Source organism: Cupressus sempervirens, chromosome 6 (genome assembly GCF_028749045.1).
Source record: "Cupressus sempervirens isolate cs-2001-9-10 chromosome 6, ASM2874904v1, whole genome shotgun sequence".
Classification (NCBI taxonomy): domain Eukaryota; kingdom Viridiplantae; phylum Streptophyta; class Pinopsida; order Cupressales; family Cupressaceae; genus Cupressus; species Cupressus sempervirens.
Window position 1 is genome coordinate 259,036,392 of NC_143123.1, and position 16,645 is coordinate 259,053,036.

The window sequence follows — 16,645 nt, forward strand, 5'->3', positions numbered from 1 at the left end:
AAAGGCTAATAGGAGGAGCAACTGGATATTTATATTGTCTCTACTAAAATCAATAAACCCACAAAACTTGACCTTCATAAAAGCAGCAGTGATATCAGAGATAGCAGCAATTAAGGAGATATTATCAGTAGTCCTGTTGAAATTTGGCTCGTATATGAGAAAAGTTGATGATGGAGATAGTGTATTTGTAGACAAGTATTAAAATAGTGACTAAAACTAAGCAAGGTTCGAATGGAGCAACAATCAAATCTGAAGATGTATATTGGACAGAGTAACTACTACACATGGTGAAAATGATGAGAAGTGCTCCAAGTCAGCATGTTTGGAGTATGTCTGATATGAACAGATATACATAGCAGCTAGAAGCATAATTTTATAAAGTGTAAGGGATATATTCGAGTCATCACTAGGTGATATGATATCCCACACATGAAGAATAACTATTAAATCCAGATTCATCTTGAGATTTAAAATCATCGTCAAACTAATTGATATACTGAAGTTGCCGAGGAACACAAACCCGAGAATATGAAGCAAGCCGTCTTTGATATAGAAAAGCCATTGTGGCATCAACAACAACCAAGGGGCATTAATATTATGGACAAACGATTAAATCAAAATTATTATTATCATGACAAAGTCATGGCATCTGTCAAAGAATGAATTTGTGAGGAATACACAACAAGAAATGGAGAATAATATATGTCCCCCCCACATACACATATTTATGTGTGTGTGTGTGAGTGAGTTTAATATGGAAAAGTGGAACCAATACTATCAAAATATAATATAGAGCATATGTGCTCGTGGATGATGCTCGACAAACAAATATGTGGAAGCCACGGCGGAAGGAAAATTTGACTTCATAGCACAACACTTACACAATGATGTTAGAATTCAATACTTGTCTTCAATATCCTTACCGTAAATCCCCAAATGTAAAAGGGACATGAGCACATATGAATTATGATTAATGGCAGGTGGTCTGGATACCCATGACATAATCAAACAATATCAGATTTCAACCAGTATACCATCTGGAGTCTTCAAAACATCGAGAACGATACAAGGATGGGCTATCAACGTGATTAATGGAGAGATGCCTACAAGTTGAAGAAATACGACATGTGGAGTAGCCACAGATAGCAAGGGACCGATATAATTCTTCATACAAAAAGCCATCGATTACCATTTGATGTTTGGACCAAATTCTCGAAGCCTGTGAAGGCAATAATGAAAGACAAATACACAAGAAAGAAACTAATTTATTGCTTTACTGCCTTGTTGAATACATTACAATAAGCCTCTATTTATAGAGGTCTGAGAACTGTCTAGAATTCTACCACACTTATATTAATATAATGCATTCATTATGGGCGGCTAAGTCAAGCGGCTGGAATGACTTAGGCGACAGATTGATTGCTATCAACGATGGTGGGAGGTGAGCAGTTACTCCGGACGGTTGGTGGGCAGTTGGTAAAAAACATACCACCAACACTCCCCCTTAATTTCTACCATTAACAAATTTTACATCAATAATTCCCATTTTCTCTCGTAGATATTCATAGTTACTTTTTGGTAATGCCTTAGTGAAAATATCTGCCAATTGATCTTTAGAGTTGCAGAACTCAAGGTAGATTTCTCCATTGTTGACCAACTGCTTGATGAAGTGGTACCTTGTATCAATATGTTTGCTCCTTTTATGAAATACACGATTCTTGGATAATGCAATTGTTGATTTGTTGTCACAAAGGATTGGTGTTGGTTCCTCCCGATGATGGTGAAGATCGAGAAAAACTCGACGCATCCATACTGCTTGACATGATGTGGAAGTGGCAGCTACATATTCTGCTTCAGCTGATGAGATTGTAACTATAGGTTGCTTCTTTGATGCCCATGATACAACTCTTGATCCAAGGTCAAAGATATATTCGGAAGTACTCTTCCTGTCATCCATGCTTCTTGCAAAATCACTGTCAGTATAACCAATCAAACCAAAATTGATAGCTTTGGAATATAGGATTTCATATCCTGTTGTTCTTGCAACATATCTCAATATCCTTTTTCCAACTTGCTAGTGAGAATTTTGTGGTGATTCCATGAACCTTGAGATCAAACTCACACCATACATGATATCTAGCCTTGTAGCTGTCATATACGTTAAACTTTCAACAAGTCTTTTAAACATAGTTGGATCAACATTTGAGCCCTTTTCCTCTTTGCTAAGTTTTGTTCCTATTGCAATTGGAGTTGATGTTGGATTACAAGTTATCATTTGAAATCTCGTCAAAACATCATTTATATACTTGGATTGACAAATGAAGATACCTTTGTCACATTTAATAACTTCAATACCTAAGAAATATCTCATGAACTCCAAATTTGTCATTTCAAATTCTTTCATCATTTCTGACTTGAACATGTCTATTGATAGATTTCCAATGAATATCAAGTCATCAACATACAAACACACAATCAAAATCTGACCTTCCTTATTAGTCTTGACATACAACGTGGGCTCACTGTTACTTCTATTGAATTGATTACTTATCATGTATGAATCAATCCTCTTATACCAAGCCCTTGGAGCTTGTTTCAAACCATAAAGTGCCTTGTTTAGTTTATATATCTTGCTTTCATGCCCACAAACATCATAACCAGGTGGTTGTTTAACATACACTTCTCCATCAAGAAAACCATTCAAAAAAGCTGTTTTTACATCCATTTGATATACTTTCCAATCATTTTGTGCAGCTATTGCTAAAATAGTTCGAATTGTGTCAAGTCTAGCAATTGGAGCAAATGTTTCATTATAATCAACCCCATATTGCTGTGAAAAACCTTTAGCAACTAGCCTTGCCTTATGCTTAACAATTTCACCTCTTGCATCAAATTTAGTTTTGTAGACCCATTTGAATCCTATACATTCGTTTCCTTTAGGTAAATCCATTAATTCCCATGTTTTATTTCTTTCAATAGAGTCAATTTCTTCATTCATTGCCTTGATCCATTTATCTTCTTTAATTGCTTCTTCAAAATACAATGGATCACAGGAAAATAAAGCAAAATTTGAGTATATGTCTACATTCTCTTCTTCTTGATCATATATCTCTTTTAAGCTTCTTGTCTTCTTACCTTTGTACCTTGGTCTTGAGAATGTAGAATATGATTCATCACTTACATTTGAACCTAGAGGTGAGGCTCCTTGCACCAATTTATTTGGTGGAGTACTTGGTGGTGTTTGAGTACCTTCTTCTTTTAATTCATGTGCACTTTGCAATATTGGTGCTTCTCTTGTGAGTTGTTTGTTAGCATTTCCATCCCATAAATCTTCTTCAAATTTAAATCTATAAGCTTTTGATTCCTCACTATTACCAATAAAGATACATTTTTCACTTTTATCATCTAATTTCCTTCTCAATTCAAATGGCACCAATGAATAAGCAACACATCCAAAAACTCTAAAATGGGACACATTATGTTTCTTACCATTCCATGTTGCTTGTGGAATTTTTTTCTTAACACTCGTTGGAGGACTCCCCTTCAAGATGTACACAACACATGCTATTGCTTTTGCCCAAAACTCATTGGATAAATTTTTGGCCTTTAACATTCTCCTTGCCATTTCCATTATGGTTCTGTTCTCCCTTTCTGCTACACCATTTTGTTGTGGTGTGTACCTCGTGGTAAATTGCTTCTTAATACCATGACATCTGCAAAATTCTAGAAATTCATTAGAATTGAATTCACCACCTCTATCATATCATAATGCTTTGATGTAGAGACGACTTTGTTTTTCAACCAAAGTTTTTTAACTCCTTGAATTTTTCAAAAGCTTCACTCTTTTGTTTGAGAAAGTATATCCAAGTCTTCCTGCTAAAATCATCAATAAATTCTAGGAAATATATACTTCCTCCTAATGATGGAGTTTGCACAGACCCACATATATTAGTGTGAACTAGTTCTAATGGTGCTCTTGCTCTATATGAACCTCCTACTAGAAAGCTTTCTCTATGTTTTGCCAAAATACAACTTCCACATGAACTTGTTGGTTTCACTATATGAGGCCATCCTTTCACCATATTTTTTTTTTGTAACAAGCTCAAAGCATCAAAATGAACATGACCATACCTCAAATGCCATAGCCATGATTGATCTGAAAATACTGTCTTGAATCTAACTTCCTTTCCTCCTTGAATGCAATGAATTTGCAGGGGGAACATTCGATTTTGTGTCATGTTGACCCTTGCAATTAACCTGCCACTAGGATTTCTATCCAAGATTTTGCAAACATCATTATCAAAAGAAACTTTGTAACCTTTTTGTACTAGTTGACCAACACTAATGAGATTGTGTTTTAATCCAGGCACAAAGTATACATCAAGAATATATCTTTTTCCTCCATTTTTGGTCATGACATTGATAACACCTTTTCCCATTATAGAGACTTTACTATCATTTCCTAGCTTTACTTCAGATTTTATAGAATCATCCAAGCTAGCAAACAAATTTTTATTTCTAGTCACATGGTTACTACATCCACTATCTAGGAACCATATATCACTACAACTTTCTTGAGCAACATTACAAGTTATGAATAAACTTCTCGAATTGTTATTAGATACATCTGAGTAATTAACACCATTGTTTTCAATCTCTTCTTGTTTCTTTCTACATTCACTTGCACAATGACCAAATCTCTTACAATAATGACATTGAATTCGAGATTTATCAAACCTTGATGATGGGTGTTGGAATGAACTTTTGCCACATCCTCCGTTCCAACTCTGAATGGATTGCTTTGTTTTTTTTTCTTGATTTGGATTTACATGTCCATCTATGCTTCTACCTCTTTGTCTTCCTCAGTAGTTTGATCTTCCTCTTCCTCTTCCAAAAGATACCTGTGATCTAAAAGCAATCTACAAAGAACTATCATTTCTATTCATTCTAGATTTATGAGATAAAAGCGACCCCATTAACTCATCAATAGAGAGTATTGTCAAATCCTTAGATTCTTCAATGGCAACAACAATAGCATCAAATTTTCTAGGCAAACTACAAAGTATCTTTTCAACAACCTTTTGATAAGTCAAATCATCACCATATGATCTAATCTAATTAACCACATTCATTACTTGATTTAGAAATTGATCAACTGAGTCTGAATCCTTCATACACAGATTTTCAAAATCACGCCTTAAAGTTTGCAATTTAGCAATCCTAACTTTTGATGTTCCTTGATATGCTGTTTCTAAAATATGCCATGCAATCTTAGACTTTTTAGCTGTAGAAATCTTAGGAAAAATTGATTCATCTAAAGATTGTTGAATTAGAAACAATGCTTTAGCATGCTTTTTCCTGTTATCTTGTAATCTATCTTTGTCATCTTGTGATAATACAGATTCATCTCGTGGTTCATTAAAAACTTTTTCAATAAGATCCCATATGCCTTGAGAACAAAACAATGTTTTCATTTTTATAGCCCAAAATTCATAATTTTTACCAGAAAATATAGGAATTTGTGGTTGAGCTATACTACTCCTAGATGCCATAAGCCAATGACATATAACTTAAACAAACAACAATAGAATACTTATTTTCCCCTTTTAATAATTTTTTTGCTCATTATACTTCATTCCATGAAATCAGCTCATACCTTCTCTCAAACATTAAACTGGCATCTTTTCTTCTCTAGATCTTCACAAACACTAATCTCCAACTTTAGAAGCTTATGCTTTGCATTAAAGAAAATATTAGAAACTCCATTCACTGCTACAATAATTATACATATCAGCAAATATTTCTTTTCTTCCTGGGCCTAGATCTTCATGCTCTGATACCAATTTGAAGGCAACAATGAAAGACAAATACACAAGAAAGAAACTAATTATATTGCCTTATTGCCTTGCTGAATACATTACAATAAACCTCTATTTATAGAGGTTTGAGAACTATCTAGAATTCTATCACACTTATTACATAGCATATAAAATATTAATATAATGCATTCATTATGGGCGACTAAGTCAAGTGGCTGGAATGACTGGGATGGCGGATTGTCTACTACCAACGATGGTGGGAGGTGAGCAGTTACTGTAGATGACTGGTGGGCAGTTGGTGAAATTAATACCGCCAATAGCCTGCTAAACAAAATTCCTATGCCCTTGGAAGACGTAGGGATCATGAGGATTTCGGTGCCTATTTTCTCAGAAAGCTGCTGGAAACATTCGCTACCACTAATTATTGTTTGATAACTCATATTCAATGATATTTTGTTTTTGTCGCAAGTCTGTGATGTGCGATAGGGGGGAGCATCACAAGTATAAGAAACAAAGTATTTAATCTTCGAATTGCTTAGAATCCATGAGACGAGAGTGCACATTGATCGCTATGTAGAGACATAGATGTGAGGTCTATTTATTGCACGGGTGATTCACTGCTTAAGTGACCCATCTCATTTACTTGGTCATACAATTGTATCATCTGTACGAAATTATATTATATTATGATTATGAAATTATATATTCATTATCATTAGTAAGTAGTTGAGATTAGGTGCTAGGGATGTATCCATTCCTTATGCACCTCTTCATAGTTTACAAATATATGATACAAATCAAGTGTGAAGACAATTCATATACAAATTTCTAAAATTTCTACATACTCAAGTTATATGCACATTTGATATATTACATTCTTTCATTGACAAAGAAATGGACTTTGTGAACTAAGCCTTTGGATGTTGGATTACTGAATAAACTTTTTATGTGATTATGGAGTCAAACTCCATTGGATGGATCATCTGTAAGGAGTGTTTGGCATATTCTGTAAGCATAAATTCTAGAGTTAAAATATTATTAAGTTGTGTCCTTTATAATTATTTGTAAATTCTAGAAATGGTTTATATGATATATAAGTGGATAGGATCATTTATAGCATTTTAAATTTGATTATTGTAGATATTGTGAAACATTTAATTGTTTCCGAATCTGTGTCTAGTTTGTCTCCCAACCATAGGAGTTTAAGCACATTCTAGACTAATTTGAAATTGCATTTATAAATTTGATCCATCACGTCTTGATTAGTAAATTGTTTATGGTTAAAGTGCATAGAATTTCACAAAGTTGTATGTTTTAAACTTATAATACTGACTCTATCGCCCTTTTAATTCGACATTGGTCTTTATGTTATTTTATAATTCATAATCAATACATTGGCAATTATTTCATATCTTTCTTTTGAAGAATTAATATATTCATTTGTTGCAATAACTCAAAAACATTCTCATTTACTTTTGTTCTTAATTATAATTTGCAAGTTTAAAGTTTTCTGTAATCCTTGCCATTTGAGAAACTTTCATTGCATTCATATTCATATCGATCTATTATAATTATCTTGGACTCAAGTGATTTGTTCAGGATAGGTATACCTGCCTTGGCCTTGTAGAGCCAGAAGTGCAAAAGATCTGAACTGAATTGATTGGTCTTGTCAAGTTGGCTTTAACCGGTTGGATATCCTAGCATTGAGTTGGCAAGACTCATAGGATCCCAATCTGCGGTTTTGGAAACCAAAAGAGTCAAGATCATATTTCTTGATGGTAGAGTGAAAAGGGGATTGATGGTGTGTTTCATATCCCAGGTTTGGCATGAAATCTACTTTTTGTTAGCAAGCTTGGTGATGTGGGCATGTAGGTTGTCTTCTCAAGTGGTGGATGCAAGATGACAGTAGGGTCTATGGTGCTTGCTAAGGGTGTTAGGATTGACACCTTGTATAGGCTAGATGCATGCACGATTAAGTACAAGAGTGCTTTTGTGAAGTCCAAGAAAAGGGCTTTGGATTCTTCATCCTTACTAGCAAATCAAGAAAAGAATAAGATCGTTTTTTTCCACATCTGATGGTCGTGCTTTCTGGGTACCTAAGGGTGCAAATGCTTCGGATATGAAGCTCTCAGTTGATTTGCTCGCTGATTTGGATTCCTTTGCTTATTAATTGCTCTTCCTTTTTCTCTGTCTTGAAAACAATGGTGCTTTTCTAGTTAGCCTCATCACCCATTATATACGTAGTGCAAGTCAAGGGATGTACCCTTATGCGGAAGTTATGCAACACTTAGGTAAAATAATTGATTAGATTTTGTTATTTTATATTTATCATTTATTATTTAGGTAAATGAAAATAGTTTATTATATTTTGTTATTTTGTTTATTAGAGTTCATTATTAACTGAATAATAATGAATATTATATGATGGTTATTAAATAATGATTGTTATTAATTTAATAATAACTATTGCAATTAGATTGCGAGTAAAACAATTATGTGCATTACTAGATTACAAGTATAAGTAATGGAATAGGTAAATTACAAGTAAAATGATTATATGTATTATTAGATTTAATATATTGTGTGGACATCAATAGAGGTCCATGACATCATTGGCTATGGTGTCAGTGTGAAAGGTTACAAGCTTTGGGGTCCAGTTGCTGAGAGGGTGCTCCATAGTAGAAGTGTGATATTTTGTGAGTTGAAACCTTCCATAGTTGATTTGTAGCCAGAGAAGGAAGAGAAACATAAAAAGGAAGTACTTCATATTCCTTGTGCCCCTAAGGAAGAAGAACTACGAGTCCGTGATGGACTTGATAAGAAGGCAAGCTCAAGCAGCTCTGAAAGTTTTGAAGAGGAGCAAGAATCTCAACCTCAAACTTTGAGGAGGTCTACTTGTGATAGGCGACGACTTGATAGATATGGTTATTCACCTAAAAGGTTTGGATATTCAGAATTCTTTGTTGGATTCTAGTTGTATATTTGCTTTGATTGCTAACATTGATGAGCCTAGGACAATGAATGATGCAGATTCTTGGATGGAAGCCATGAATGAAGAGATGACAACATTGAAGAAGAATGCTACATCAGATTTGGTACCTTTGCTTGAAGGACGAGAACTTGTTGGATGTATGGGTGTTCAAGAAGAAATTGGCTCCACATGACAGTGTTGAGAAGTATGAGGCACGGTTGGTCATGAAGGGATATTCAGAGGTGGAGGGAATTGATTATGGTGAAATATTCTCTCTTCTAGCAAAGGTGACATCCATTTGATTCTTGTTATTACTTGCAACCGCTTACCATTTTGAAGTTGAGCAAATGGATTTGAAAACAACATTTCTTCATGGTGATTTGAAGGAGAAAATTTATGTCATAACCAAAACATTTTTTGTTGAGAATGGTAAAGAAAATCTTGTTTGTAAGTTGAAGAAACCTTTATATGGTTTGAAGTAGTCTCCTAGAATGTGGTATCAAAAGTTTGACACCTATGTGTTGTCCTTGGGATTTCTGAGATCTAAATCTAACCATTGTGTATATTATAAATATGAAAATGCTCACATTCTTATCATAGTCTTGTATGTGGATGATATGTTGTTTATTGGGAATGGTAAAAGAATGATTTTTGATTTGAAGTCTTAGTTAGTAACATAGTTTGAAATGAAAGATCTAGTTTAGGTGCAATTGGATATATACTTGGGATTGAGATCATTAGGGATAGAGCTAGTATAAAGCTGGAGAAATTCAGCATGATAACTTGTAAGCAATTAGTTGTTCCAATGCTATAGTGAACAAAGCTTTCGAAGGAGGATTGTCCAAAATCTCCTATTGAGATGGAGGACATGTCTAGAGTATCCTATGCGAGTGTTGTTGGCAGCTTGATGTATGCTATGGTCTGTACGAGGCCAAACATTGGCTAATCCTAGAAGAGTGCATTAGGATGCAGTTAAGAGAGTGCTTAGATATCTGAGGGGCACATTTGAGTATTGCATATGTTTTCATGGTAATCCTAGTGGATCTTGACACTCTATTTGCATTTGTGGATATGTGAATTCAGATTGGGTAGGTGATGTTGATAGAAGAATGTCCACTAGTGGATATGTTTCATGATGTTTGGTGGTGCAATTAGTTGGATAAGTAAGTGGTGGGTTGTAGCTCCATTGTCCACTATGGAAGCAGAGTACATGACAACTACTCATGTTTCTAAAGCGGCCATTTGGCTTAAGAGATTTTTTTTGATATTGGTTTTGATACAAGACAAATTACTATATGTTGTGACAGTTAGAGTGCTATTTGTTTAACAAGGAATGCTACTTTCCATGCTAGAACAAAGCGTATCGATGTTCAGTATCATTTTGTTTGTGATTTGGTGGAAGATGAAAAGGCGAAATTGGAAAATGTTGGTACTTTTGAGAATGTTGCTGATGCATAGACAAAGCTAGTGAGCATTGAGAAGTTTAGATGGTATGTTGGTTCAATGGGCTTATGCTGTGATACAATGGCTCTTGTAAGATCTTCGTCAAGTGGGAGATTGTTGGGATAAGGTGACTGAACCTTATCATGTTTTGTTGGTTTTTGATTATACATTTTTGGAAAGATGCTAAATGAGATCAAATCTTCCACTAGGATAGACTTGGACCAAAAAAAATAGAAAGCCATTTTCTTTTGGCTTTGTTTTTTATGCAAGATTTGTGCATAAAAGGAAATTTCTAAATAAGTTGTAAATACATTGAATCTAGACACTTTAAAAATTGTTTCCTTTTGCACAAAAACTCTATAAATACAATTTGTTGTTGAAGAGAATTGTAAGAGGGAGAAGTGTTTGAAGAACGTTGTTATGTTACCAAAACTATTCTGGATTTAGATATCACAGCTGATTACTCTTGGAGAACATTGGCTCTGGGGATTGTATTTTCACTATTTTTTTGTTAATAATACAATTGGGTTTAGCATTGGAGTGGTGGGTTTTTTCCCCAAAGGGTTTTCCCACGTATATCTGGTGTTATGAGTTTATGTCTTTAAATCTGATATTTGTATGTGTTTATCTAGTTTGTAATAGCTGAAAGATTATTGAGAAATTCCAGCATCATCTTTCCTGTTAGATTTAGTAGTTGGAAGCATTATTCTGCACTTGGTTTCCTTTCAAGCAGCATCCACAGAAACTTGGTGCAGTGCAGTGGTAGAGGAAGAGGGAGCCCTCTGGCCAGAGGACAAAGCATTTGTAGGAGCAGCAGCAAGGGATGCGTCAGGGCAGGACATGGGGTGACCTTGGACCTGTTGTTGAAACATAATATACTACTAATAGAAGAAAATAACTAGATTTAATGCCACTTAATATTAAAATACATTGCATTCTGATAAGTTCAATGTATTAGAAATGAATTCTTGTACAATTGCAAGATCCTAGTTTATCAAAAGAGGTGAGATAATATTTATATTCTGAAATAATGGATACCTTTCAATCCTCAACCCTTAAGCCAAAAAAATGTAAAACTAAGATTTATAATGCTAATCTCTGTCTCACCGTATTCACTATTGATATCCAATTATTCACTACTTTTTACTCAATGTATAAAATTACAGTGGAACATCTTTTTACTTCAAGAATCTATAGGCATATTCTCGAATACAAGCATTTGAACCAAAGCAATCTACTTCAGTTGATCTTTGACATCTATTACATCACTAATATTTTTCCTCAAAAAATTGTCTTGAAACTTCTAGACAGAAAATAACCAGAAAGATATCTTACATTAAATAGAGTGGCAGCTGTATGGGCATCCAGTGCACTGAAAGGGTCATCAAGTAGATAAAGATCAGCATCATTATACACTGCTCTTGCAAGCTGAATCCTTTGTTTCTGTCCTCCACTCATATTCAACCCTCTCTCCCCTATCTCAGTCATGTCTCCGTGAGAGAAATTCTCTATATCCTTGTCCAATGCACAGGCTTTTATTGCATTTTCATACCATTCTTTCTCCATTGATTTCCCAAAAAGTATGTTTTCTCTGACAGTCCCACTCTGAATCCAAGCTGATTGAGCTACATAGGCAATGTTTCCATATACTTCAACCTGTATACAAATACGGCAAACGTTTTTGAGCTATGCAAAATTTGGAACATGACAAAGCAAAACTTACAAAATAGTGAAGTTTTACGTACAACACATATTTAAGATACCTCTCCTGAAACTTTTGGGATTTCTCCAAGAATGGTATGCAACAGAGCAGATTTTCCTGATCCCACTGATCCACAAACTGCTACCTTTTGTCTATTTTTAATCTCCAGATTGATTCCTTTTAATGTTGTACTTGTAGATTCTGGATCCCAACTGAAAATACCAGAATGAATTTCAATCACACATTGTGATGCATCTAATGATTTCCTCAAAAATGCATCTGGTTTCAACTCACCATCTTGTAAAAATTTGTCAAGACGATCTAAGGAAACCTTAACTTGAATCAATATGGCCAGCACATCTGGTAGCATTCTTACCGGCTCTTGAAGGATACGGAATGTTGCAAGGACTGTAAATATAGTAGTTGCAGTTAATGGTGGGTTTCCTATGACAGCACAGGCTGCAAAAACTATTGATGAAATAATAATTGGTGACATCCAGTAGAGTATGGTGCCATATGTCCTATTGATCTGAGATGATGATAACCATTTGAACTCAGAGGCTCGGAGGCTGTCAATCAACCCCTTGAATTCATCTTCCCAAGCTTGTAATTTGATTATTTTCATACTATTTAGGATCTCAGAAGTTGCTCTGAGCCTTTCGTCTTGAGCAGCCATGAACTCAGATTGACATTTTTGAAGAGATTTTGCAAGTGGCCTGTTAAGAATTATAGTGAGAACAATGACGACCAAACCTGGAATGGTTGCCAATCCAACTGTAGCAAAAAGTATGCCAATGGCCACCAATATTTGAAATGGAACAGTCCAACCCCAATGTAACCACCACGGAAACTCTCCAAATCGGTATGCATCTACAGCTATGTAGTTTACAATTTCACCAGCAGCATGACTTCGCCTTGCCAGGTTTGATAGCCGGAGTTGCTTCTGATACACAGATGCCATCAATGCGGAACGCATTCGCATACCAGATCTTCTGGAATTGAAGTACCAGTGCCTCTGAGAAAAGGACTCAATAATCTTCACCACAAACAAACCACCTACTAGAATGAATCCTTCGTATCTGAAACTGTGTTTCCTACCTGCAAATTGTACAAAGGACCAGAGAAACAGGGGACCAGAAATCGTTGCAATTGATCTCAGAAATGCGAAGAATCCTGTGACTACCATATCCTTCCAAAAGCATTTTGATAGTGCTTTAAAAACTGTCGGTCTGTTTAGCGGACCCTGTTTCCTTTGATGTTCCCATGCTTCTGCAAATACTCTTTCAGCTGTGGATGCCTCATCTTCAGGGACTAAATGTGGAATATCCCCAATCTCTAATGGTTTTGAATAACCTAGGTTTAGCAAAGGATTGAGCCATCTGAAAGTCATACGGCTAAAAATGCTAGCTTTATATAGAGGGGTGACTTTAAGTTTGGTTTCCTCTAATTTAGTTGCCTGGAGCAGGGGCTCAGTCAGATCCACTGGGCTAGATGAAGTCCAGTGTCTAATGATTCTGATGCTACAGTAGAAAAGAAGAAAGCAGGTTGCAGATGTTGTTATATCTAGAATTCTATTTGGGGAGAAAGTGTAAGTTACAAAGATGTTTGATATAGATTTGAACATTATTACTATTCCTAAAATGAATTCAATGATCCACCAGGTAATGGCAACTATGGCTGGTGGTTTCTTGAGATTGAGCTTTAAGGAAATTGCTACTACAATCCATGTCAATCCCTGAATGCAGTAAAGAACCGGTTTTTGTTTACTGTTTGTTTGATATATCAATATCATCCATAAGCCAAACCCTATGTTTGCCAGGCCAATAACGAATGAAAGCAAAGTAGTGATTTTATGTACACCTGATCTACTATAATGCATATAAGGAGAACGGCTTCTCTGACAAATAATAAGGGTGACTAGGAAAATTAGCATAAACAAAAGATTGCATGCAGTGGTGTATAGATACTGTGGGAATGTTTTAGACCATTGATGGTCGTCTCTCTGTAAGTGTAAATCCCAGGTGTTACTGCAGCTATCTCCACAACTAAAACTAGCGCCATGGAACCATGAGACTGCTCCTGTATTTGTCAAAAATATAACCAGTCAAGCAAAAGCCAAACCTAACATGAAGTTTATGATGTAAGTGCAAATTATTTTGCTCCATTTTCATAGCGAATATAGTATTCAAAATAATGGTTCTGAAATCAATTTTAATCACCATCTTTTCAAATTACTGAGTGCCATCTAAAATGTCAATTTAGAAACATGTACAGCTGAATTTTTCCACTGTCCATGTAGTATTCGAGATATTATATTTAAAATCAATATATATTAAATTAACATCTCCTCAGATAACAGAATGTGATCCAGAACATCAAAAGAAAGCTTACAAACTTTCCTGAGACAACCTCTTGGATGAAATAAAAACTATTATGGATGTCTCTAATGACTGAAGATGAGTCTAATGTGGTACGTTAACATAGAATCGCTGGACAAATAATCTTCCGTATCAAACCCAAATTCAAATCCAAATCCAAATCAAATATGATGAATGCTCGTATCATGGTGTAACGATTTCATATACTTTTTAGTTTTGAGATCTTATGCTTTCTATCATACTCACAGAAAGCCTCCTCCTTACTGTGTAAAAGCTTTTCCTTTAAGTAAATAATTTGTAAAAGTACTCTCAAACGGCTACAAGCCACAGAGAAGTAAATCTATAGAGCCAAGTTGCCTCAATAATCAATAATATCATGTTCCAGTCAGCCAAGTTAAAGAGTTTCCACAATCTGTCACAGTGACTGATTCTGTAAGTTTTACAGTTTAGAGTTAGAGATAGTGGATACACACCTTCCAACACGTTCCACGCCATTTCCTATGATCTACTTGGCCCTTCTGCCTGCACAGAAATTCCTAACTTGTATAAAAAAAACGTTCATTGCAAAGTCTCTGTGTACTGTGCTAACTATGACCCCCATGAACACATTCTACACACCCACAAATACGTTACCACTGATATAAACACAGACGTGGGTACACAAATATATCACTAGATTTGAAATTATGGATAGCTAATGAGTATCTTCCATCAAAACAAAAAGAACTGAAGTTGAGATGCTGCCATTCAAATGTCGTTCAGTCTATTACGCGCAGGGTGGCTAACTGTGTATTTAAAGGCTTTAGTCAAGAGCAAAGGAATCATTTGATAGGTGTTGGTTAAGCCTTGGATCCACATCCTACTCTATAGGAACCGGGACAAACACAAAATATCTAATAATCCTGGAGTAATACAATAAGAATGGCATAAATCATTTCCAATTGGATCCGGACACAAACATTGATCTCTACAGCAATGCGACATTTTTTAAATGGAGATTAATTTTAGGCAGGATTTAGTTAAGGCTAAGGGGCATCATTATAATGGATGACAGAGTTTTGCATTGAGGACCACTTGACTCTTATTATGAACTCTTCTAACTTCATGAATAGACAAGGAGAATCCTATGACAGATAGTACTTTTTAATGACAGATAGTACTTTTTTAGTTATAAATTTGAGTTTATTACTTTAATTTAGATGCAGAAAAGAAAATCATTTGCACTAATATTACATTACTATTTGGCATACATTATTAGTCATCATTTCAATATTATGGATACAAAACTTTCATTTAAAATCCCACGACGATGTAATAATAATAACGGTGTGGCATTGGTCATTTTTAACAGGTTTTTAACAATTTTGTAAAATTTTCTCATGCATGAAAGGTTTGCAATTGTGTTAATATTTTGGAACATGTGTAAATAAACTAAGTACTATAGCATCTTTATCCTATGAATAATATTATATAATTTATTATTTTATTGTAAAAAGTATTTTTCCTAAGTTTTATTAATGCTGATAGGCATTTTACAATGGTAGAATGGGTGGAGTGGGAAGGTATGAATGTGTTAATGTTAACATTTATTTTTTACATTAAATTTGACAACTATCTATATGTCAAAATCTTAATATTTGTTATAAATACGGTATATTTAAAAATAATAATTAATAATTATTACATAATTTTTTTTGCTAAAATTATAATCTTAAAAGGTATAAATAATAATTTTGAAAAAATTTAAAATTAAAAACTTCAGTGCAAAAAAAATGCAATAATTTTTTTTAAGAAAGTGCGAAAAAGAATGGAAATAATTTTTTTAGATGTTGTAAATTAAATTTTAATTATTTTTATAATGGATATCTATCGACATTTCTTCAGATAGATTTGTTTAATATATCTATAATAGTATTAATTTGTAGGAATGTTTTAATATGCTAACTTATATATATTCTATAATATAGAGAAGTTGAGAGTTATTTAGATTTTAATTATGTATAATATATAGTTTATCAAATTTTAAATTAAAGCCTTATGAACTCCCATCTTCCTTATATATTATAGAATATATATAAGCTAGTTATATGACAATTTTCATGTCAAATAATTGTATTTTTAATAGTTGTTGAAATTAATTTTAAAGAAAGGTTCATTATATAGTGTGGTATGGAGTAACCAAAGAATTAGCTGTTTATAATTTTCATGCCACATAATTGTTTTATTATTGAAATTAATTTTAAAGAAAGTTTCATTGCATAGTATGGTGGTAAAGTGGTAGTATTGTTGTTGTGCCCACCAAGGTTGAGATCCTTTTTGAGCCATTGTTACT

General features: G+C 34.3%; 1 protein-coding gene across 1 annotated transcript in view; it reads right to left on the reverse strand.

Annotated features, from left to right (window-relative positions):
* Positions 1–15,078, reverse strand: part of LOC149552228 (ABC transporter C family member 8-like) — a 32,960-nt gene extending 17,882 nt beyond the window's left edge. The window contains exons 1-3 of the mRNA XM_089789772.1: positions 14,787–15,078; positions 11,997–14,014; positions 11,569–11,889 (exon numbers count right to left, since the gene is read on the reverse strand). Coding sequence (XP_089645898.1) covers positions 11,569–11,889; positions 11,997–14,014; positions 14,787–14,808 — 2,361 coding nt within the window. The 5' untranslated portion in view covers positions 14,809–15,078. The remainder of the gene's footprint in view (positions 1–11,568; positions 11,890–11,996; positions 14,015–14,786) is intronic.
* Between the last annotated feature and the right edge of the window lie 1,567 nt (positions 15,079–16,645).